Source organism: Hibiscus syriacus, unplaced genomic scaffold, assembly GCF_006381635.1.
Source record: "Hibiscus syriacus cultivar Baekdansim isolate YM2019G1 unplaced genomic scaffold, ASM638163v2 tig00112216_pilon, whole genome shotgun sequence".
Taxonomy (NCBI): domain Eukaryota; kingdom Viridiplantae; phylum Streptophyta; class Magnoliopsida; order Malvales; family Malvaceae; genus Hibiscus; species Hibiscus syriacus.
This window is the reverse complement of record NW_024063269.1, coordinates 17,775-41,479: the sequence shown is the minus strand read 5'-3', so window position 1 is coordinate 41,479 and position 23,705 is coordinate 17,775. Positions and strand designations below refer to the sequence as shown.

The window sequence follows — 23,705 nt, the reverse complement described above, 5'->3', positions numbered from 1 at the left end:
AATTACATAGTAACTTTAACAACGTTGAATCTTATTACTTGATATTTATAATTAATTAATTAATTCAGAATGAATTTAAAAATTCTATTTTTAGTTATGACCAAGAAACGAAAAATCTAATTTTAGTAATTTTTTCACTTGTTTTTCTTATCATTTAATGTTGGTCTGTTGTGTTCCTCCAAGTTTCTGCCCCGTCGTTTCTTCCGTCTCTGTTTTCTTCTCCTTTATAGAATTTGATTGACTTTATCTGGAAATTACACTCTAAAAAAACAATCACCCAAATGCATTTGAATATCAATGTTGAAGATCCTTAGAGCATTTCAATGTCAGGTCTGAGGTTTGCCCTTCAATTTTCCCCAGACTTGTGAAATTCCTAAAATTCATTCATATGCCTTGGAAGAGCGTCGATTTCTTTGATATCAAATTAACAACTTGGGTCTTTCTTGATTTCTGTAGTTTTTTCTGAAAGCTGTTCCTTGTTTTCATAATTGAACTCGTTCAGATTTTATTTTCCTGCACTGTATGGTTTTTGGGTTTTGAATTCTCCTCTTTTGATTTTCTTTGTTTTTATGCGAAGTTTCGTGCTTGATTGGTATGGTAGGAAGAAGGATTAAAAGAATCAGGAGATTTACGAGGGAAGAGAGAAAAATTATAATCTTTGCAATTTCTCTATGGAACTTCTTATCGGTTCAAACCCATATAAGAAAATCTGGCTAATTTATTGTAATTTTTATATATCCGGCTTTGAACCGCCTATCGTTTAGCTCCTAGTTAATCTAGGATTTTATAGAATGTTTGAAAGGAATTTAGAATGCTGATTGCCTATTTGGTGGTGTCATCTGTATACAGTGTATTGGGAGACCTTAATTGCTCATGCAACTTGTGTTTATAGATTCGAGTAACTTTGTTTTCCCGTATTTTTCAGGTTCCTCAGCTCTTACTGAAATGTGCAGTGGGATCCATTGCTCGGGCAATGATCTTGACATTATAGTAGGGATACAGTTTTGTTAGCAATGCAATTAGTATCAAATGATAGTCAAAAGGAAGGTATTTCAGAAAGAGAACCCATCTTAAGCCAGCCTGACATTTCACGAACATATGAAGAATGTGAAATTTCATCTGTTGGAGGGGATTGTGTTGTTGGTGAAGATTTGGAAGAAATTAATGTTGACGAAACCAGCCATCTGGTCAATTCAGATCACCGACAATGCCGTATATGCCTTGATAATGAAGGTCTTAACACTTAAACACATGTTTCTATTTGATAAGTTTTCAGTAACCATTTCGGAATGGTGGGATTTTCATTTGTCTAAGAAAACTGAAGATGACTTATTTTGAGCCACATGATTACTTATTTTTCAGGGGATGAATTAATCGCACCTTGCCACTGCAAGGGCACTCAGAAGTATGTCCATAGATCCTGTCTCGATAACTGGAGGTCAACTAAGGTTAATGCTTGTTTCTTTGCTGTCTTCTCTTTGTACTTGAATAGAAAATTAGTGTTGCAAATTACTGTAGTCGCTTGTGGAATATTCATGTCTGAATTGAGCAATTAAAGGAAGTTTGGTCACCGTCACACTCACAATTTGAGTCTCGTTTGAATTACACAATCTTAAGGCTTGCAACAAGACAATACATCACATATTAGGATTACAGTGTCTAGTATAAGAATTATTTCTTTATTTTTACACAATATAAGTTTGGTTCGTTTAAATTCTCGGGCTGTCTAAATACTCCTTGCCATATTGAATGTTAAATGCCTATGAGTTCATCTACTTTTGCACATGTAGCTAAATTAAATGGACGTTTTACTATCTTTAGGCTGTGAAATTTATATTTGATTTGATAAATAATACTATTTATTGTTCTCTCTTTTGTTTCTACAGGAGGGCTTTGCATTTGCCCATTGTACAGAGTGCAGGGCATTGTTCATCTTACGTGCAAATGTCCCACCGGACCGATGGTGGCTGAGATTAAAATTCCAGTTCCTTGTTGCAAGGGACCATGCATTCATCTTTGTAATTGTTCAGCTGGTACGGTGATATCCCATGCCATTTTACTTGTCTGGTACTTTCCTGGACTGTTGATTCGTTTGAAATCTATTGGTCTAATCACCTGCTACTGACTGCCAAATGTTTAAGAAAATCAAGACCGAGATTGAATTCTGTGATTATCGTCAACTAAAACTTGTTTTGCCTTTATTTGCTGAACCCCGAGTCTTAAACCATGTTTGATAAAGTTACCATGCTACATGTTTATTTTATTTAACCTTTCATCAATTTTCTTGATTTGAGGATACTTGGGTTGGGATTCTTGATTTAGTGTTACTCATTATTTTGTTAGCCTCTTCATTCTAGAGGGAATGAAATTAGGTTTTCTAGTTGTTACATGTTAATTAATTAGTTTATGGTTGTAATGTTGATAAATTCATAACTGTTCTAACCTGTAAGTCGAGTCTTAGTGGAATTCAGATAGGGTTGTGTCTATGAAAATCTTTTGTACTAAACACATGCACATTTTGTAACCTGCCAGTTGAAAGCAAAGACTGTTAATAAAAGCTTTAAAACGATGTGGCATCATTAAGGTCTGATTTCTGCCATTTTCGAAGTTTATTTGCTTAAGAAATGTGACTGCCTAGGGAACTCTTTTATCGCTTATTTCCCTTTTGTTCTTAATTTATTTGCCTTCACACTGGATGCTGCAACCATAAGCTTTTTGTTTGCTTGATCATTTTATGCCTTCGAGTCTAAAACCTTCTCTTTACTAGACTGTTAAACTCCAAATTATTCCTTAAACCTTCAAAAGCATATACCAATCTGTGCTAATCTGAAGACCTTGGTCTAGACTAGCATCCATGGTATTATCTAATAGTTGCATACTTCACCCATCCTTTTACTTTGAAGTCAAACCTCGGGAAACGACTTTGTAGTGTGCATTGTACAGTAACTTCAACAAGTCTTGTTATTTTCTTCGTTAATCAAACATGGGTATTTTTTGAAGTGTCCACTCATTTGATGCTGCTGGTTATCATGCAAACTGAAACCTTGCTTTGAACAGTTTGTAGCTTTTTTAGGGGTGCTGGTCTACAAGTTTTATGGGGAGGAACTAAGAGAAATGTTTGGTTATGATGAACACCCTTATGGGTTCTATACTATGGCAGGTACTGCTCTCTCTCTCTTCCTTTGTGTGTGTGTGCACGTGCCTGTGTGTGTGATAGTGTCTTTCAGGCACACACATATACTCTTACAAGCTTTGTGCTTAGTTCCCCTTGTTTCTAATCCTTTGTTGGATATATAAAAACTGCATGAAATGCTAATTTTCAGTCTCTTTGAAACTCCCATGCAGTGTTTATGATGCTTCATTTTTGTCCACTGTGTATATCTTACAAGTTTGCGGAGTTGGTTTTGCAGCACGATTGTTCTACGTTTACAACTTTTTAGGGAGTCTGCTGCTTCAAAACTTCATTTCTCTCCTCTCCTTTTTTTTGGTCATCTCTCTTTAATTATTTGTTCAAATAAATAACAAATTCAAAGTAAGAATTAAAGTTAAATGAAATTTGATAAATCCGTTATAAATAAATGTTTGGAGTACAAAAAATCAGTATCTCAATTTTCAGCCAAAATAATTTACTGTAAATCTCAACACAGAAAGCAATTTTTTGTTTCACACTTCTATCATGTAACTTTAATCTTTATTCAATTATCACTATTACAACTAGACCGATTGGAAGTCAGCTCGGAAAACATTGCCCTTCTGTTTAAGCAGTAAGACAGCACATTACTGTATCATGTAGGCGTGCTGTAAAATTTATGGCTGCCTACATTAATGGAAAGGATAAAACCAATATGCCACTTGGAGCTGAAACCGGGAGAGAGTAATAGTGAACATTTAACTTCTTAACTGTATGAAACTTCAGGATAACTGATTGTGCTTTATGACAGTTCTTTTACTGTAATTTGTGGATAAATGTTATTTTGTTGCTTGAATGAACTTTGTGGTTTTCTTGAAAGGGTGATGCACACTTTGGAAAAATGGCAAGAAATTTATTATGGCTGAAGCATCCGCTTAAATGCGGTGGAAATGCTTTATAGATTAAACTAGAAGGCGATGAATAAAGAAAAACAGTGTAATATTTTCTAAACATTCGATCCATGCAACCCAACCAACTCAACCAAAGCTGTTAATCTGGTTGTTTAGATCCTGTACTTTTCTCTTCTTGTGGGTAGCTACGTTTATAATGTCGCTCTACCAATAACCTATCGTAGTTTGATAAGTAACGATTCTGCTACTTATGACATGGTACAAGATTTACACAACTGGTCAGCATGCTGAGTGTACCATCTTCATGTGATACCATCAAAATAAAGATTTTATACTGTATTGTATTTTGGTTTGATGTGCAGTTTTAGCAATTGTCTTGGTGGGTTTGCTCTATGGTTTCTTCATTGCTATCATATGTGGTCAAAGGATCAATGAACGGCATTATCATGTTCTTGTGAAACAGGAATTAACAAAGGTATGTCGTAAAAATTTGATGATAAAACCCTAGTTTCGGTGTTCGGTTCGATGCGGTTTCAGATTTACAACGTAGATATTTTAATTCAAAACTAAATCTCTGGTTTCAATTAACAATTGAGAATATAGTATTTTATGACACTTCGGTGTGCATTGTTTCATTTCTTATATTTTACTCTCTCTTACTCTCGTTTGCCTTTCTATCTGGTCAATCGAAGATTGTAATATATTGTCTAGCTTTGTTTATCGGTGTCGAAGCTGAACGTATTTAGCATATCACTTTCCCTGATGATCATAATTTCAGGAATATATGGTTGAAGACCGGGAAGATAATAAGAACACCTCGGAACTAGACCCCAGCCATGTGACGGAGCTAAGAATGTTGGGGCTCTATTAATTTTGTAGCCGTGCATTTCGTTTGTTTTCCCGGTGAGTGATTTTAACATCATGGTAATGAGTTCCATTCCTATGACTCTTGTTAATAGCCCCTTTCTCACAAATGCATCCGTAAAGTATCACACTCCTTTTGAGGTTGCCTGTCATATTGTTATTTTGAACTGTTTGTGCCTTCGTATCATTTCGTGATGGCTGAGCATAGACTTCATACTATTTCTTCCATGGTCCCTCCCCCCTCTGCCCTCCGTTTTCTCGGTATCGGATGAACCACTCATATGTTTGTTGCATAATATAGTAATTTTCACCGGACTAGTGAAGTTGCCTCCTGTTTGCTTCAGTGTCTTGCTTCATGGTACGGGCTGGTCCGCATGTCGCCAGAAGAATTCAAAATGTCGCAAGCATTGAATTGGGAAGGTAGGGAAGTTGGCCTGCACTCTATGTTGAACTGAGCTCATGTGCTTTCCATCAACCCGGTTTGCTGTTCGATGCCGAAATCCGTTTACTGTCGGTGTTTATTTGTGCATTAGTCATTGGTTTCACTGAGAATTATACTTCTTTTACTTGGTACTTTTGTTCCCTTCTACAGATTATTATGAGAGAAATGTGCAAAAAGATTTTTTTTAAAAATATTTTCGTAAATCAGGTTCTTACAAAATTTCATGTGATCATATTACATCAATATTTTTTTTATTTAAATTACTTTTATATAAGTCATCATCAGATTGTTTAACATGTTTTGTTCACATGTAGTTGAGTTATTTTCGGACGTTAATTATTTATTGATTAACGATTACTATTGACATAGAATTTTTTTATGTAAAATGAAACGTTAAAAATAAAATAATTTTAAATTTTAAATAATTATTCAATTAAACGTTAGGATAATTTTTTAAGCATTATACGCTTTATAGATAGTTTTTCATGTTTTTTTCCTTAATATTAAACTACATGATTACTTTCTTTAATTTGATGAAAATTAAAAGCACTAAAATATATTCCTCAATGTTTTTCTAAAATTTAATATTTTTAATAAGTTGAATATAATTGGTTGATGAAACTCTAACCGTTCTCTCATTCCTCTTCCTTTTATTTTGTTTTGGATTGTGTCGTTTTTTTATAAGTCATATCAATTTTTTTTGATTTGTTTAATTGACGGTGATATTGGTATTGATGTTGGCTGTCGATTCGGTTCTTTTTTTTATCTTCTAATAAGAATATTTCTGTCTTTGTAACATGTTTGTCTTTGTGACACATTTATCTCTGTCTTTGTGTCATATTTATTTCTGTCTTTGCGGCACGTTTTTAGTTTTTTCTGGTTCGTTGGTTTGTTCTTTTATTTATGTTTTCTTAGGGTTAGATTTGACGACACTCTGATTTACGGTTCTCTCCTCTATTATTCCATTGTTTTATATTTCTCTAAAAGAACCTCAACTCTTATGAAATCAAAATCAAGCCTTTAAAAAAGAATTTGACGGATTTCTTAGATGGAGTTATTGTTCTAATATATTTTTCTGTTACAAATCATTAGAACGTGTGTTTATCTTCAAAAATATTTTTAAACTTGTTATTATTTATATTATTGCTTTAGTAAGTAGGTAACATTAGTAATTATAATCAACCAATTAAAATTTTAAATAAATTTAAACCAAAATAATAATAAAAATACATGGTATTCTTGATGCAATAATTTAGACTTACAGCGTGAGGGTGAGGATTCTGAGAAACAAAGTTCCAAAAAATGGTCACAACTCAGCCATCTGTGTGTCCCGTTCTCCCTAAAAGGTAAACCACGCGTCAGCCACTGCTTGGGTGAGAGTGAAGGCAGCGTAAGTCGGACAGTGATGATGATGATTATTGACCCATGCCCAGCACGAACCACTCCCCCCGACAATCCATGTCTTTTTTAACAATCCTTTCATTACACAAACTCAACGTGTCGCTTTCTTATAGGCCGTATTGGGAAGTACCATTAGTATCCGTGGACTTCCATGGTGATCCCAACACGCCAAAAACTAAAGGATAAATTATACTCCATATGAAATGACTTTTGGGTGTTTATATAAAAAGATATTTTCATCACTATGATGATATGAATAATATGATGTCGTTTAGGTGAGGATTATTTATGCCCAAAATTATGTTATTCTGGATATTAAATTTTTAAGAATAATATATTGATTTTGACACTAAATTTTTAAACAATTTCATTTTCACAATACACTTTTTTGGATGTCACAACAACTAAACACTATCTGTCACTGGTCGTCTTTTACGATAAGATTAATATCCAAATGTTCATATTTTTCTTTTTTTATGATTGGTTTTTCTATGAATCTCACTTAAAATCGATGAAAACTTATTAAAAAATTTAGCGTGCTAATATTTCAATCGCTTTCGATGAGTGTCGAATAAGGTTAGTTTTAAGGTATGTTATCCATGTTCTCAAAATAATGCTTCTCACCATTCGATTTTTCAAATAAACATGCCAAATTCATCAAGGCTAAGAAAGTTATCAAATCCTTAAAAACAATAGATTTTTTATTGAATTTCTTTGATTTGGAATAAGATTTGTGAAAAATCAATCCTAAGAGAAGAAAGAGGAGTGAAATGAAAACGTCTTGGTATTGATCTTATCGCGAAAGACAATAGATAACAGACAATGGGCTGCAAGTGACGGTTAGAAAAGTACAGTGCTTAAAATGGAATTGTTTAAAAGTTTAGTGTCAGAATCAGTACATCCTTCAAGTTCAATACCTAAAACTATAACACCAAAATGATACCATTTTATCGATGTCACTACATCATTTGAATTTTAACGACTCAATTACATAATTCAAATTCAAATTAAAAGTCAATGTTATAATTAAAGAAATTGAAGATTCAATGGTATAAACAATATACTATTTAAAGTTTGGTGGTATATGGTGTAGCTTACCCAAAAACTAGACCATCCTGTTGGGATCATTGTCGTTCTCGGTTTAAAAGCTTATCATCACACGGTTCTGATTTTACTTGGTTCAGCCAATCGACAGTTTCTTTGATTTCTCTTCACTCTTTAATTTCCACTTAGCTATTTGATTGTGTTCCTATTTGAAACAGATTCATGCTTAGAAAACAAACAAACAAAAAAGATGCAGCTGAGAAGCTCCTCAACACCAATCTTACGTTCATGGTTATCAAATTCAAAAGACTGTCCAATTTTATCAGCAGAATCAGATTTCCGAGCTCTTCAAAGAACAAGGTCAGTCTCATTTCACTCACCATCTTCCATTGATGACCGTAAACTCATTAGACCACTAAGCATGGCTGATAACGTGGGGAAAGCCATAATACCATCAACAACATCTCATTCTCTTGATAAGCAAACAAAGCAAGAAAGTGATGGAGAAAAAGAGTTTGGATCCGAACCCAGATTTTGGTCGATCAGAAGAGAGCTGTTTTCGAGTTCTGGGTTGGGAGACGCAGCGGGGGATGGTGAAGGTAGTGGTTCTGTGATGCAGCAGACAGTCGTTATGGGCGGTGGAGAAGGAAATGATGATGGTAAAATCTGCGGTGGCGCTAGTGGAGGAGGGGAATCCGGAGGCGGAGATGACGGTGGTGCTGGCGGTGGCTCAGGTTTCTTTGAGAGCAATAGCACTGATGTTTACTATCAGACGATGATTGAAGCTAATCCAGGGAATTCACTTTTGCTTGGCAATTACGCCAAGTTCTTGAAGGAGGTAAAAGCATGACTTCTTAAGATGATAAGTGACATCGTATTCGTATCCATAACCGTAATCGTATCTGTACAGATTAGAGCAGATTTTGGCAGAGCAGAGGAGTACTGCGGCAGAGCAATTTTGGCAAACCCTGATGATGGGAATTTCTTGTCCCTTTATGCTGATCTAATCTGGCATAATCAAAAGGACATCGAGAGAGCCAAAACTTACTTTGATCAAGCTGTTAAGACTGCCCCAAATGACTGGTAAAAACAATATATAAACCTTTAATCTATACTGCTATATTTGTTGTATACATACTTCCCTTGTGCATCAAGCAACACTTTCTTTCCCTCCCATTTTATCAAACTGAAATTTGGCCTGAAATCTTCATATTCGAATCAAACTTAATGTGTCATTTTCTATTTTGATCCACAGTTATGTCCTGGCTTCATATGCAAAGTTTCTCTGGGACGTCGAAGACGAAGAAGATGAAGCGCATGAAGGGAGAGTAGAAGAAACTGAGCACATATATATACCTCATTCTACAGATTTCTTTCTTCGACCTCCTCAACACCCTTCCATAACCGCAGCTTCCTGACTTATATGTATGTACAAATGATCTCCGGATTTCGAACCGAGCTTTTTCCGGCCACAATAGCAATGTTAAACCAGACAACTTAGTTGATGTGAATGCCTTCTGTTATTTGCCTTACTGTATCTTACATCAATAATTATGCCTGCATTTGTAATAAAAGAGGACATTAAATGATCTTTTTTGCCTTTTCTTTAGTTTCCTAAGTTGAAAAGGGTTTGTTTAAATCGAGGAAAGGAAAGTTTCCACCATGTACTTTGGATCTTAAACTAAACATTCTTAATAACTTATTATTAAAAGGTTTAATAAATTGAATCTCTTATATTTTAAACTAAATTATAATTGGTGATTAAGTTAAATTTTATCGTAATTCTAATGGTCGAAGATTACTTGATAAATAAATTTATTTAATAAATTAAATATTTATTTTTAGACAAAATTCTTATGACAAGAAATTTTAGTGATCAAGTATTTGATTATATAAATAGAGATTGTCTTAACTGTTAGGGAAGTGAGCAAAACTTAATCAATGTATTATCTACTTGAAAATAATGCAATTTTAATTTTATATACTTACCGTGTCATGTCAATAAATCGTTAAAGATTTAACAAATGTTAACCTTCAATCATCACATCTTAACTAAAACAAACGAAAGTGACCAAATATTAAAGGAAAGTGACGAAAACCTTTTTTTTATTTGACGAGCAAAAATGTATAAATATTAAAAGAAAGTGACCAAAACTTAATCAACGTATTATCTACGTGGAAATGATGTAATTTAAATATTATATATTTATCGTGTCACGTCAGTAGATCATTAAAGGTTTAATAGATGATAATTTAGTGTCCACATCTTAACTACAACAAAACGAATGTGACCAAATATTATATTTTTTTGAATTCAACGACGATAATTTGTAAATCTCAAATGAAAGTGACCGATTCCATAATTTATCGATCCTTTTTTTTTGTTACTAAACACAATCATCTACAATTATTCAAGTCTAGTACATAACCATCTGTTTTTTATCATTATGTATGACTATATTTAGGGACAATAATTTAACTTTAAGTTTAAATATTTCGATCTGATATGATCTAATATGGTTGGATTTTTTTAATTCGGGTTTAAGTCGGGTTGGGTTAAATTTTCAAGGGAGTGAGATCTGGTTGGGTTAAGTTCGATTGGAGGGTGAAAAAACTACAATCCGACTTGACCTAGAGATAATAATATAATTTCTTTAAAAGTTTTATTATTTTTTAATTAAGTCTTTATTTTATACATGGTCTAATTGGATCAGATCATATTTATATTTTAAAAATTCTTGTTAGATTGAAGTTAGGTGGAGATTATATATTTTTTGGGTCAGATCAGATCGGGTGAAAAATATATAATTTTTAGATCAGATTGAATTTTATGAAAGATACATATTTTTCACGTCGAGTCAAATAGACCAAAACTTGACCCTAGTCGACGTATTCCATTCCCTAACTATAATTAGTCATATGTAGATCTTCTATATGGTATTAGAGCGACGAAAATCATCCAGAACCTCTAATAAAACAGTCGTCAAAGATAGGTTGAAGTACGGTTTCCGTTTCTTAAAGATTCTTGAGTTTATTAGTGCTTAAAGGTACTTAAACTGGCAATTAGCATCGATTAACCCTTTTACCAATAAAATCATCTTCTTATAGATGAAATGAATATTTTTTTAATTAATATGGTAAGTATAAAGTAATATATGTTTAAGGACAATTTTTAATATTTTGATATTAAACGCTCACACACTTGGTGCTCAAATCTGAGTCCTTAAAAATACAAATAATTAATTTATCACAGAAACCATTTGATTCGTGCACGAAATGGATGCTTACTCTGACGACAACTAGTATTGTTTGTCCTAGAAAGTCTTGCCCTTACCAGCTATATCAATGGAATCGGGGGTGGATCGAGGGGTGAATAAGGATTATCGTACTCTCTAAAAATTTTAAAATCTTATATATTTTTAAAAAATTGTATTTTCTATTTATTTTCTATCTCTGAAATTTTATATGTTCATATCCCCTTAAAATTTAACAAATTCATCTTGTAACATGGAATTTTTTGTCCGTCCCTAACTATAGTTTATTCTTAATAAAAGACATAAAGCTCTCAACAATGAATCTATAGTGCACAAACAACATGATAGTGCTCTTGTCTCCTGACTCCTTGCGTCGATCAATTTTTCGGTACTCTACGATTAGTAAAAAAAAAAAGAGTGTTAATCAATACCTCTTGAACTTGAAGATAAGCTTATCATCTTTCATGGAGATGGAATTAGCAAATATGGCATTTTTAAGGGTTTTGACCCATGCGATGGTTTATGTTAGTAAGTTCGTTTTTACTAAATTATCTCCTTGAAAGATAATTCCATCTTTTAGCCTAACATAAAGCATCACACTGAATCAAAATCTTAAACGATTATCATATCTCAATCATCATGTTATACATGTTATTTGATTTAGTTCGATGCTTTAACCGATCAAAATTAAGAGATCTAACACCCTTTATCACGTAAAACAAAAACATGTTCATTAAGATACAACCAGCGTATATTTATCTTATATAATCGAAAAAATGATCATTCTTTAAATATTTTTAAAGTTTTAATCTTTTTAATTAGCTTTAAAATAAATATTTTCCCTATAAGTTTACACTTTTAGCCTAACATGTCGCAATTAGCTTGCCTTAGTCCATCTATATCACTTATCTCAATAGTGACATTGATGAACTCCCCTTATTCATATTTGAATAGACTTTTACATTCTAAATGAATTCATCGTAAAATAAACTTGAGTTACATGGATCTTAGATCAAAATTAAAAAAAGAAGAATTTATTGGTTAAAAATTAAGATTTAGGGTTTTATTTGTTGGAGTCCCAATTCTATGAAAATAAAAATGTCATTCTATAATTCTTTCATTACTTAATACCTTTATTTTATTATTTTGCTTAGTTTGATTGATGCAATTTCTAACATTACTTTTTTATATAATTTATTGGTTTAAATATTAATGTTTAATTTATTAATTAATTATTCGAAAATCAAATTTTATATGAGTTCATTATAAGATGATTCTTCTAATTTATTTTATTCGAAAACGATAAAATTTATGTCCTTGCTTTAAAAGATATCGGCCATCTTACCATTTGATTAACTTCTCGTAGGTCAATCAAATACTTTATTAATAGCATAGCTAAATCATTGAATTTTTTAAAAATAATATCAGTCATGAAAATAAAAATAAAATTAATAATTTCAACCACGAAAATATTTTAAAAATATAATTGACCTAAAGTATGTATGAAAATATTTAATAGTATATTTAAATTAATTTGAGTATAAATTTATCTCATATTTTCAAATTTGCTTGAGCGTGGCCTTACAATGAGCTAAAATATCCAGACGACATCGTTTAGAAGTCAAAAATTCTATATACAAAATAAGCATACGACACCGACATCGTTTAGAAATCAAAATTCGATATATAAAATAAGCATAAGACAGAGTTTAGCAAAATATATAAACAAATGGCCCATGCAGGTTTCGAACCTGCGACCTTCGCGTTATTAGCACGACGCTCTAACCAACTGAGCTAATAGGCCGTTACTTTTATTTTGAAACTTTATATATAAAAGATATAAATAGTTGTTTATTTTGAAGGCTTATAGTCTATATTTCACGAGCAACGTTTTGAGGAAATACCATCACTTTTCAAGTAAAGGGATCAAGCCAACTCTCTCAAAGGACAATCTATTACTAGTACATAATTGATTAAAACTGACCCTTCCATGAATTTTTCCCTTACAAATGACAGATTAAGTTTAATATGCTTCAAAAATTCAAATAACCTTTTTTTCCCTCTGAAACCTTAATAGCCGATTAATTATTTTTTATCTTTGGTTGATAACAAATGACATCAGTCTTGGTGTTGATTGCTATCGTTAGTATTTCTTATTTTCTTTTTATTTTTTACTGTTTTTTCTTTTTTTTTTTTTAAATTTTTTAATAACTTTATCTTCCTAGTACGTTTCATATGTCTTTTGACATGTTTTCGATCGTTTAATCGTTTTTTTCATTTATCATTTATCTCAGAATTGGACTTGACATTATCACAGCTGATAAATGCGGCACTTATTTGTTATCATGTTGATCTTATCTGCTTTGGACCCTTGGATTGAATTAATATACGATTTGCGTTCGTAAATAGTTTTCTCACGTCGGTCGACTATGATTAGTAAATTATTCGTGGTCTTTTAATAACTTGATCTCTTTTATGGTTCGTTTGTCGATACAATCGCATATGTTCGCATCTACCTTTTATTCGATTTTATTTGATTAGGTTTTATTTTAACATTTTCTTTGTATGGTCATTGTGTGATCTTAAGTGGCTAGTTTCTTGTGTAAAGATTATAAAAAAAAAATCTCTATTGTGTTTTTAGTTTACGATTATAATTATAAACTTTTATCGTAATTCTAGATATTCCTTATTTTGATCTAATTTGGCATATTCAGAAGGACATCCAAAGTGCCAAAACTTACTTTGATCAAGCTGTTTAGACTGCTCCAAATGACTGGTGAATATAATATATAAACTTTTAATCTATAATGCTATATTTGTTGTTTATATAGTTTGCTTGTGCGTCAAGCAACCCTTTCTTTTTCTCCCCTTTATCAATCTGAAAGTTTGCCTGAAATCTTCCTATACAAAATGAAACCTAATGTTTCATTTTCCATTTTGATACATAGTTATGTCCTGGCTTCACATGCAAAGTTTCTCTGGAACGTCGGAGACGAGATCGAAGATGAGAACGAAAAAGATGAAGAGCATGAAGGGAGAGTAGAAGAAACCGAGCACACATATATATACTTCACCCTACAGATTTCTTCCTTCGACCTCCTCAACAACACCCTTCCATAACTGCAGCTTCCTGACTTATATGTATGCAAAAGTGAGCTCTGAATTTCGAACCGAGCTTTGTTCGGTCGCCGTAGTAATTTTAAACCAAACAACTTAGTTGACGTGGATGTCTTCTCTTCTTTATCTTATTGTATCTTGCATCAATAATTACGCCTTCAAATGTAATAAAAATGGACTTTAAATGATCCTTTTTGCTTTTTCTTTAGTTTCCTACAATGTGGAAAAGGGTGTGTTTAAAGTACCATAAACTATGTAGTAAACAAAAGTTGCAAGATCAGTGAGCACATATGCTTGCTCGATAAAATTGCACTTGCTCAATGTTTATAAAAGGGTTTTCTCTCGCTCCCATTCTAGTTCATTTTATGTAAATACATCGGACTTTAGTCATAATAATAGACAAAAGTAGTCAGATGATTTTTTTTTTCAAATTTTATAATCCGACAAAAAAAATGAAAACAAATAATAATAGGAAGTGCGTGCGATGTAATCTGTTTGAGCGTGGCCTACAATGGGCAAAAATATCCAGACGACATCGTTTAGAAATCAAAATTCTATATACATATAAAATAAGCATACGACACCGTTTACAAAAGATACAGACAAATGGCCCATGCAGGTTTCGAACCTGCGACCTTCGCGTTATTAGCACGACGCTCTAACCAACTGAGCTAATAGGCCGTTGCTTTTAAATCGAAGTTCATATTTTATAATTATAAATATAGGTCAATTATTGTTGTTTCTGTCAAGAACTTATTTCTTATATTTCACAAGGTGATACCATCAATGTTTAAGTTTTTTTCAACTCGAGACTTTATACTCTCGAATTGAATAAAAATACATAATTTACATTCATGAATAATCCAATACGTAATTTACATTCATGAATAATCCTCACGTCACTCGACTCTAATTAACAATTTTATCATAATGTTTTAATAATTTGATCCTTTTATGATTCATCATCGATAAAATCAGTTCTTTTCGTATCTATCTTTCGTTTGAGTTTATTTAGTTATGACTTTTTTTTTGTGATTCAAACAAAATGGCTAATTTTAACATTATGCCCTTACTATAATTTGGAAACTAAAGTTCATATCGGCTCTTTTTTCATGTTCTAATATAAAAAATGTAATCCATAGGTCCTAGAATTTTCGGGGACTAAAATAGACAGATAATAAATAAGTACAGGCCGTATTTCACTTTGAATTTGAGATATAAATCGGGTCCTGAATCAACACATTTATATTGCGGTATGATCAGAGATCTTACATAAGAAAGATTTACCATAGGCATATCAATATATTAAAAGGCATTGTTGTCACCATAAGCATGCTACTATTGCTGCTAATTCTATGATCATAAAACTAAACATCTCATCTATATGTATGCCATGCTCCTTGTTTTACTTACTTTTAGAAAACATCTGGGTGGAAACGCCCCGGGATGGAGTTGCTTTGCTGTGCCTGCCTCAAGTGCAACGTTAAGGCGTAGTTATTTACCTGCAAAACCAGCCATCTATTTTGTTAATACAACATTTTGGGGTGTAAAAGAATGAGTTGCAATTTTTTGTGATTTTCGACCTCTAGACTTCGCATCTGCTCCTGATACCGAGGCACCAACTGCTTCAAATGTTCCAACTCTTTGTTTCTGTCCTGGTACTCCTTTTGACGTTCGTGCTGTATAGCCACCGCACGCTTCAGTACTGTGTTTTCTTGAACCAACACTTGGATCTGTTCCTTTAACAAGATATTTTCCTGACAACAATATACAATCAAATCAACAAGGTGACGTTTACCAACTTCAGAGCTACATAGAAGATGATATAGATATTGAAACCCACATTTGATTTCACACATATGTCGAAAAATAAACCCGAAATTTCAGCACGACTATTGAGTTTTGCAACTGCAGACCCAAAAAGCCAAAACAAGAGTGCTTCTTGAATATGAATTTAGCAGGACATAGAGGACGTTAAGAGAGACATACCTTGTGAGAAATTTGGGCTGCCTCCTCCGCAACATGTTTACTGATGGACTTCTCCAGAACCTCCAGCAGTTTAGAGGCACGGGCTTTGGCATCACCCACACTTGAAGCACTCAGCATCTCCCTCACAAACAAGTCCACCCATTCTGCACCATCAACAGGCAGAGCTTCAGGGGCTGATGAAATCTGAACAGTAGCCGCAGCAGCAGCTTGTCCATTGTTGGTTAATATATCTGCAATTTCCACTACACATGTGAGATTCCCCTACCTTACATAAGGAGTAAGAACTACCCATTTTTTTTGATAAGAAAAAACTACCCATTTTAAAGCATATGGTATACCACACACAGCGGAACAATTAAACGTAAAATGATTAGTTTTGGGGCAGCATGCCACAATTTGGTAAAAGTTACATATATAAATTGTTCCACAAGAAAATATTCTATTGAAATTGATTAACCGCAATATGTAACTCTCGAGGCAAATGGCTAAGGAGGACTAAAATCAAAAGGAAATCTATCACTTCTTTTTCTCTTTGAAAAATAATTTTTCACTGGTTTATACACGGAAGAAGAATAGGAAACTGATGGTCAAAGGAACCTTTTAAACTAATTGCACAACCTTACAGTTTATGGACTCCTGGAAGCCCTATATATTTTACTCCCATCTCATTCAGCATTTAACTTAACCCTTAGGCATACAAACTATTCTAAGGACAAACAAACACGGGCTAGAGTTAAATAGCAACAACATCATGCAATAGGCTGATTTGACACTAAAACGGTCAGTTTGTCACAGATTGCAAGAATTAAGTTGCATACCCTTCTCAGAAGTTGCACCCAGTTCCTCAACAAGACCCGTCTTTTCCCCTTTAGCCTCTGATGCTCCTAAGTGAAGCTCTTGAAGCCTCTTGATCGCAGTGTCTATATTGTTGCCGCATTCGAGTAGTGCTCTCTCGAGAAGCTGAAAAGAATAAAATGTTAAATGTTAATAGAAGAGACAGATGGATCACTATTCAACAGCCAACCATAATCCCTTGCTTATACTTTAAAAGCTAAGCAACAGATTTAGAAGACAAAAGATAAACCTCAACTCACTAAAACAATCAATCTTATAGACACATACTTTGCAAAATCACAAACCTAGATAAGTTCATGCTTTAGATTTTTTTTTTGCGCCTGTTTGTGAAACCCCGATAACTCCACAAAAAGTGAATTAAGATGATCATACAAGCAACCCAACTATATGATCCAACTTGATTGGGTTATTGCCAAAAAAAAAGATTCAAACAGTATTTTCCAATACGTTCATGGTTTCAATCCACACAACTGAACTTGATAGAATTTATAGCAAAATCAGTTTTTCATAGGCCTGTAAATAAACTGAACGGTCGACGAACCGTTTGGTGGGAAGTTTGTTTATCTACGAGCGAACATGAACAAGATTTTATTTTTGTTTACTTAAATGAACGAACACGAACAAAGGGTTCATTCGTTCATTTACGGTTGTGAACGTCGGTAATTCGTTCGTTTGTGTTCGTTTATGTTCAGTAATATGTTCATTTATGTTTGTCTATTTAATTAAATTTATATTTATGTTCATTTATTTATATTCTTTTAAGATTTTTTGCTTGATTTAAAAAGAAAGTTTAAGTTTTATGTTTGTTCGTTTACGTTCGTTTGTTTTCATCAGTGTTCGTTTGCGTTCGTTTCTCATCATGAACAAAAACAAACATGTTAAATTTCTTAACGAACGAACAAGAACAAGAAATTATGTATGTTTAGTCGTTTGTGTCCGTTCGTTTGTTCGGTTAAAATTAAACAAACAAAATACACTCGTTCATGTTCATTCGGTAGGTTTACAAGCCTAGTTTTTCATGATGAAATTTCATGCAAAAAAAAAAATAAAGCAACATAAAAATATTAGTAATATATTTATGCAAGGCAGGATCAGTTGGCACAGTATAAATTTTACACTTTTTTCATAGTTGGATAAATGAAAACTATGGTTGAGATTAACCTAGGAAATAAATATATATTTTAAAAAAAAGTGAATTATCTAAATTTGGAAGTTATAATCTCAACCATTATACTCAATAATCCTTATAAAAAGACATAAAACTTTTTATAGAAAAAAAACACATAAAGCATTTAAGTTTTACTTATCCTAACAATATATATATATATATATATATATATATATATAAGATAGATAAATGAATCGAAAGGATTGCAGGTTTATAATTTTGTACTTTGATCCCACTTTTAAATCTCTGCGTTCAAACAGAATTACCAAAGTAATGAATCAAGAAACATTACACTTTTGCTATAAATCTTTAAAATCTAATTGCTAAATAACAAATAAAACTTGCATTTCTGCATCTAATTAACGGATATATTTAGGAATAAAAGAATAAATAAAAAGGACCGTATGTACCTCGGGGTCCATAAGAGGAAAGAGGGCACGGAGGTGATCGACGGGAGAAGGCAACGGAGCAAAACGAGCCGAAGAAGGAGATGAAGGCGAGCAGCGCCGGAGCTTCTTCGAGACAGAAGCCGATGGCGACGGAATATCATCAAAGAACGATCTCTTGCTCCCGCACACTGCCGCAGACATCCTTACCTATGTCAATGGTACTCCCTCTCCTTTCTAGCTAATTTTATTTTTAAAGAAAGAAAGTTTATTGGGGTTGGGGTGAACTTTTCTGTTTGGCTGACGAGAAATTGATGCGATTGTTTTGGAAAAGCGTTGGCTTTGGGGTTTAGGTTTTGTGATCCCTTTTGTTATATAGTAATGGCGGTGAACTGCTGGAGAAGAAAAGCAATGCCTTTTAAAGCGGTGCGGTTTTGGTAATTTAAATATTGTAACTTATTTGACAAGAAAGCAAGAGTTCAAAAGGCATCCTCCAACGTTCATTAAAATAATAGATAAACTATATGATTGATCACTTAATTATTGTCTGTTTTATTTTAACCATTATTTTTTAAAAAAAATTATTATTTAATTATTCTCAATCAAATCAAATGAAAGAGGTAATATGGTAGTTAAAAATTTAGTATAATTATATATTTAGTTTTTATTATTTATATATTCTATTAATTTGATCTTAATTTAGTATAATTATATATTTAGTTTTTATTATTTTATACATTCTATTAATTTGATCTTAATTTAGTATAATTATATATTTAGTTCTTATTATTTATATATTCTATTAATTTGATCATAATTTAATATAATTATATATTTAGTTCTTATTATTTAGTAAGCTTTTCATAGTAATTTCTCTACACTTCTCCTCCTTTCATCAAAGTTCTAATTTCTAAGAGAGTTTCTTCCAAAATTTTCCCACCATTTCAAGATATTATTTTTCTTCTTTCCATTATAACTTCAAGACTTGTTCTCGACTCAACATTGAAGTGAAACATACAAATAAGTTATTTTATTATTATTTTGTTTATTACTTCGTTCAAAAATTAAATTTATCTTAAAAGTTAAATCTAGGATTATTGTTAGGGTTAAGTTTTATTGTTAGTTTTAATTGTTAGGGTTAAGTTTTATTGTTAGTTTTAAGTTTTATTTTTAGTTTTAAGTTTTATAATTATTATTTGATTTTTTGAATACTTTATTAGTTTATTTGATTTCATATAATGAACAACAAATGGTTTATATGCAACTATAAGAAAAAAAAGTCACGTTCAAAAAGTAAAGAATATGAAGCTCCTAGTGATGATTACGGTTGGAGGTAGGGAGAACATGTTGAAGGCCATCGTAATAATGTCAGATGCAAATTTTGTGACAAAATTATCAAAAGAGGAATAACAATGGCTGTAAAAAAATGTAGCACCTTGTCAAAATGTCTCGGTTAAAGTTAGAAAAAACATTGCTCAACAACTTAAGGAATATCATAATGAAAAAGCTTTGAAGCAGAAGAGGAAAGAATAAGATTAGGAGATCATGGAAACTATGGTAATAGTGATTCTGATGATGAGGAGTTAACTATTGCAAGACAAGAAAGTATAAGATCCAAAATTGAATGGGAGGAAAGACAACATCGAAGAGAAAAAACTGGCCAAGATTCAATTTATGAACTTGAGGGAGGTAGTAATTCTGAGACTCGAGACTTTAGAAGATCATTCAGTACCGTTGATTCAAGAAGAAGTGGAAGGGAACATCAGTGGAGTAATTTTGACTCTCCTGGAGCTAGATTAGCAAATATTGATCCCGTTCTTGAAAAATCAAAGAGTTCGAAACAACCAAAACTCGCTAAAAGCTTTTTAAAAAATGCAAGAAAAAAAAGATAAGGAAAACAATTTCAAAGTTAATATTGTATGAAGTTTTACCAGCAAGAATTGTAGACTCACCATTTCTACAGCCTGTACTTCAAGTTGGAGCTGAAGTTGAAAAATCGGTTAGGAGTCCTTCACCTTATAAGGTAACATGAGTGTATTTGGATGAAGAGTATAAAGAAATACAAGAACATGTGAATGGCTTTAAGCATATATGGGAAGAAAAAGTGTGATCGGTGGAAAGGGACTAGAAATCAACATATAATCAATTTCTCGATTTATTGTCCTAGAGGTACCATCTTTAAAAAATCAATTGGTGCTAGCAACCTTACCTCTCGTATCGCTGAGTATTATTTTGATATAATGGACAAAATGGTGGATGAAATTGGTGAAGAATTTACTGTTCAATTTGTTAAGGATAATGAAGTAGCAATCAAAGACGGTGGTAAAATGTTGATGCAAAAGAGAAGACACATGTATTGGTCAACATGTTCTACTCATTGCTTAGATCTTATTTTGAAAGAAATTAGTAAAAAAAAAGGTGTGAAAAGTGTCATAAATCAAGAAAAAAAAAGATTACTTCCTTCATATACAATCATACATGGACAATTGATTATATGAAGAGGTATACCAAAGGTATAAAACTCTTACGTCATGAGATCACTAGATTTGCTACCAATTTCATTTCTTTGGAGATTATTGTTAAAAGCAAACAAACACTCAAATAAATGGCGACTTCTTCAGAATGGAAAAGGTCCACATATGCAAGAAAACAAGCTGGATTAGAGATGATGGAAGTCATTAACTCCACACAATTTTGGAAAAAGGTGGGTGATGTCTTAAAGATCCAAGAACCGTTGGTTAAAGTATTAAGGATGTGTGATAGTGATGAAAAACCAACCATGCGTTTTATTTATGAAGCCATGAACAGAGTAAAATTGGAGATTCTATACGGTAACAATTTCACAAGTGAAGTGATTCGTTAAACTATAAATGACGTTAGAAATGTCATACAAAGAATAGAACCTAACTTGAATGATCAAATTTTGGCATTGAATCAGGTATGTATTTTATATACTTAAATTATTTGAGGTAACTCATAATTTATCATGTTTTAACTACTAATTCATTTTTTAGTTGTTATACCGAGATAAAATGGTTTCTTTCGGAATATCATTAACTCAAGCTGCAATTTTGAAGACTAACCCTGGTAAACAAAAAAATTATTGTCTATATTTTTATAGATAATAAAGATATATGTACAAATACTTTATGAATTATATCCTAATATTTTTTTGTAGCTGAATGGTGGATTAATTATGGAAATTGAGCACCACAACTTCAACACATCATTGTCAAAGTTTTGAGTAAAAAAATTATTCTTCAAATTGTGAGCACAATTGGAGTACATTTAGTTTGATCCATACGAAGAATAGAAATAGACTCAAGCATTAAAGGTTCAAAAATTGTTTTATGTCCATTATAATATGAGGTTGAAGTTGAGACACATGCAAAGAAAAAGTGCACAAGAGTTAGAAATGAGTTTTAATTCGATTAATCTTGAGATTATTTTTGAAGAAGAAGATATAATGAGGAAGATGTTCAACTATCGATGTCAAGTGATGATGATGATGATGGTGGTGGTGGTGGTGGTGGTGATAATAAAGGTACATACTAACCAGATTATGGACACATTTGTTCTAATACTTTTCATGGAGATCAAGGTACATCTAGATATCCTCATGCTGATAATTCAGGTTTACATAGAACAAATGCATCACAAAATAGAAGAAATGAGGATGATAGAACTCATAGGAAGATGGGTTTAGGGTTTAGGGTTTACCCACAACAGTCACAACACGTTATGTAATGTTTGCAACATCCACAACTACGACACTGCAATCGCATCCGCGACAAAATCCATAACCGCAATTTGATACTATGAATGTGATGGCTGGTTAATGAACATTGTTCTTCTTGAAGAATCAATCCTAGAAAGCTCTATACTCAATGAAGAACAAAGGGGAATGAATAGGGGAAAATGGTGACAATATCTAGGATTCTTTAGGGTTTCTTTTAGGAGATGGAATCAAGGCAACAAGATTAGAATAAGATAAAAAAAGATAAAGTAATTGGAAATGAAATAAGATAATAAAGAAATCAAAAGACCACCCTTATGAAGGTGAACGGTAAAGATGATTGATGGTGCGAATGGATTTGTGGAAAAATAGATGGATAAGTGTCCTATCGAACCCTCCTAGTCGCAATGAAAAGGAAAACTCAATAATATGACTCTAACCAACCCTCCTAGTCGCGATGAAAAGGCAAATTGGAGTGTGAAGATTAATATCACTCACAAGAACTTGAAAGAACTCCAGGAGAAGAAGCATCGAAGGCACAAATCAATCAACACTTGTAAAAACGAACTCTCATTGTATTATTAATCAAAGAAGTCTATTTTACAAAGTTGAATGAAGCCTTCTTTATATAGGGGATGAGTTCTAAAGGTCCTAAATAACTAATGAATAAAAATAATAACAAACTAAACATGTCTTAACTCTAATTCCTAATAAAATAATAATAACTAAAAATAATATTTTAACTTAACATTAATTCCTAATAAAATAATAAATCTAATCCTAAAAGACAATGCATCATCCTGTGTTAAATTATATTACAAATAATCAATAAAAATATTGAAAATTCGTAATATTTACAAAATCCCGTATAGGATTTTCTGCATGCACTATTTTCACTAAAATGATCATATCTTGAGTTCTCGATATCAGATTGATTCAATTCAAGAACCATTGGAAAGATAAGAGATAGATGGTCGTATCTCCAGAATACATATTGACCAAATAAAATGAGGATACCATTCAAAAAGTCATCGTAAGTATGCTATTGTTCTGGTCTTTTTTCCAAGGCTTGGACGAGTGGATCATTTGGAATAATTATTACTTCTTCCTTTGATGTGAGTCTTGTGATGCATGTATCACACATGCTACCCTCTATTATGAAGAAAATTACTTGAACAAAAACATGTAGGTGTATGATATAAAATATATTTTTGAAAGTGTACATTATAGGGAGAGTCGTCTCATACTTTTTTGGGGCCATGAGCAAAACTAAAAAATAAGGTCTTATAGAGCGAAAGTGTATTCTATTACTTTAAATAATTAATTTGATATTATAAAGCTAAAAAAGTGATATTAAAAATCTAACAACGTCAGTTATAAAGGTAGAAAATGAGATTAGAAAAAATTA

General features: G+C 32.3%; 3 protein-coding genes and 2 non-coding genes across 11 annotated transcripts; 2 read left to right on the top strand and 3 right to left on the bottom strand.

Annotated features, from left to right (window-relative positions):
• The first annotated feature begins 165 nt into the window (after positions 1–165).
• Positions 166–14,900, top strand: LOC120175847 (E3 ubiquitin-protein ligase MARCHF1-like). Of its 6 annotated transcripts, none has more exons than XM_039182406.1 (9): positions 166–337; positions 578–619; positions 922–1,233; positions 1,363–1,448; positions 1,887–2,033; positions 3,058–3,160; positions 4,404–4,516; positions 4,820–4,948; positions 14,889–14,900. In XM_039182406.1, exons 3-8 carry the CDS (start codon positions 1,014–1,016, stop codon positions 4,910–4,912), a joined length of 762 nt encoding a protein of 253 aa, XP_039038337.1. In that variant the 5' UTR covers positions 166–337; positions 578–619; positions 922–1,013; the 3' UTR covers positions 4,913–4,948; positions 14,889–14,900. The 6 variants fall into 6 exon arrangements, with proteins under 6 accessions (XP_039038337.1, XP_039038336.1, XP_039038335.1 ...); XM_039182405.1 differs by lacking the exon at positions 14,889–14,900 and adding an exon at positions 5,207–5,384 and having other exon boundaries at positions 4,820–4,944; XM_039182404.1 differs by lacking the exon at positions 14,889–14,900 and adding an exon at positions 5,221–5,384 and having other exon boundaries at positions 4,820–4,955.
• LOC120175845 lies at positions 7,940–14,188 on the top strand. Of its 2 annotated transcripts, XM_039182400.1 has the most exons (4): positions 7,940–8,630; positions 8,703–8,875; positions 9,048–9,098; positions 14,088–14,188. In XM_039182400.1, the coding sequence occupies exons 1-4, from the start codon at positions 8,043–8,045 to the stop codon at positions 14,164–14,166; spliced, it is 891 nt and encodes a 296-aa protein (XP_039038331.1). In that variant the 5' UTR covers positions 7,940–8,042; the 3' UTR covers positions 14,167–14,188. The 2 variants fall into 2 exon arrangements, with proteins under 2 accessions (XP_039038331.1, XP_039038330.1); XM_039182399.1 differs by lacking the exon at positions 14,088–14,188 and having other exon boundaries at positions 9,048–9,373.
• On the bottom strand, positions 12,777–12,850 carry TRNAI-AAU. The gene has a single exon. It is a non-coding gene; the product is annotated as a tRNA-Ile (tRNA).
• On the bottom strand, positions 14,771–14,844 carry TRNAI-AAU. Its single transcript has one exon. It is a non-coding gene; the product is annotated as a tRNA-Ile (tRNA).
• Positions 14,901–15,473: 573 nt separating the features above from the next.
• On the bottom strand, positions 15,474–22,872 carry LOC120175846. The gene is made up of 6 exons (XM_039182401.1): positions 22,862–22,872; positions 18,586–18,785; positions 16,971–17,112; positions 16,153–16,382; positions 15,747–15,920; positions 15,474–15,665 (listed from the first exon to the last, which is right to left on the bottom strand). The coding sequence occupies exons 2-6, from the start codon at positions 18,763–18,765 to the stop codon at positions 15,579–15,581; spliced, it is 813 nt and encodes a 270-aa protein (XP_039038332.1). The 5' UTR covers positions 18,766–18,785; positions 22,862–22,872; the 3' UTR covers positions 15,474–15,578.
• Positions 22,873–23,705: the final 833 nt, after the last annotated feature.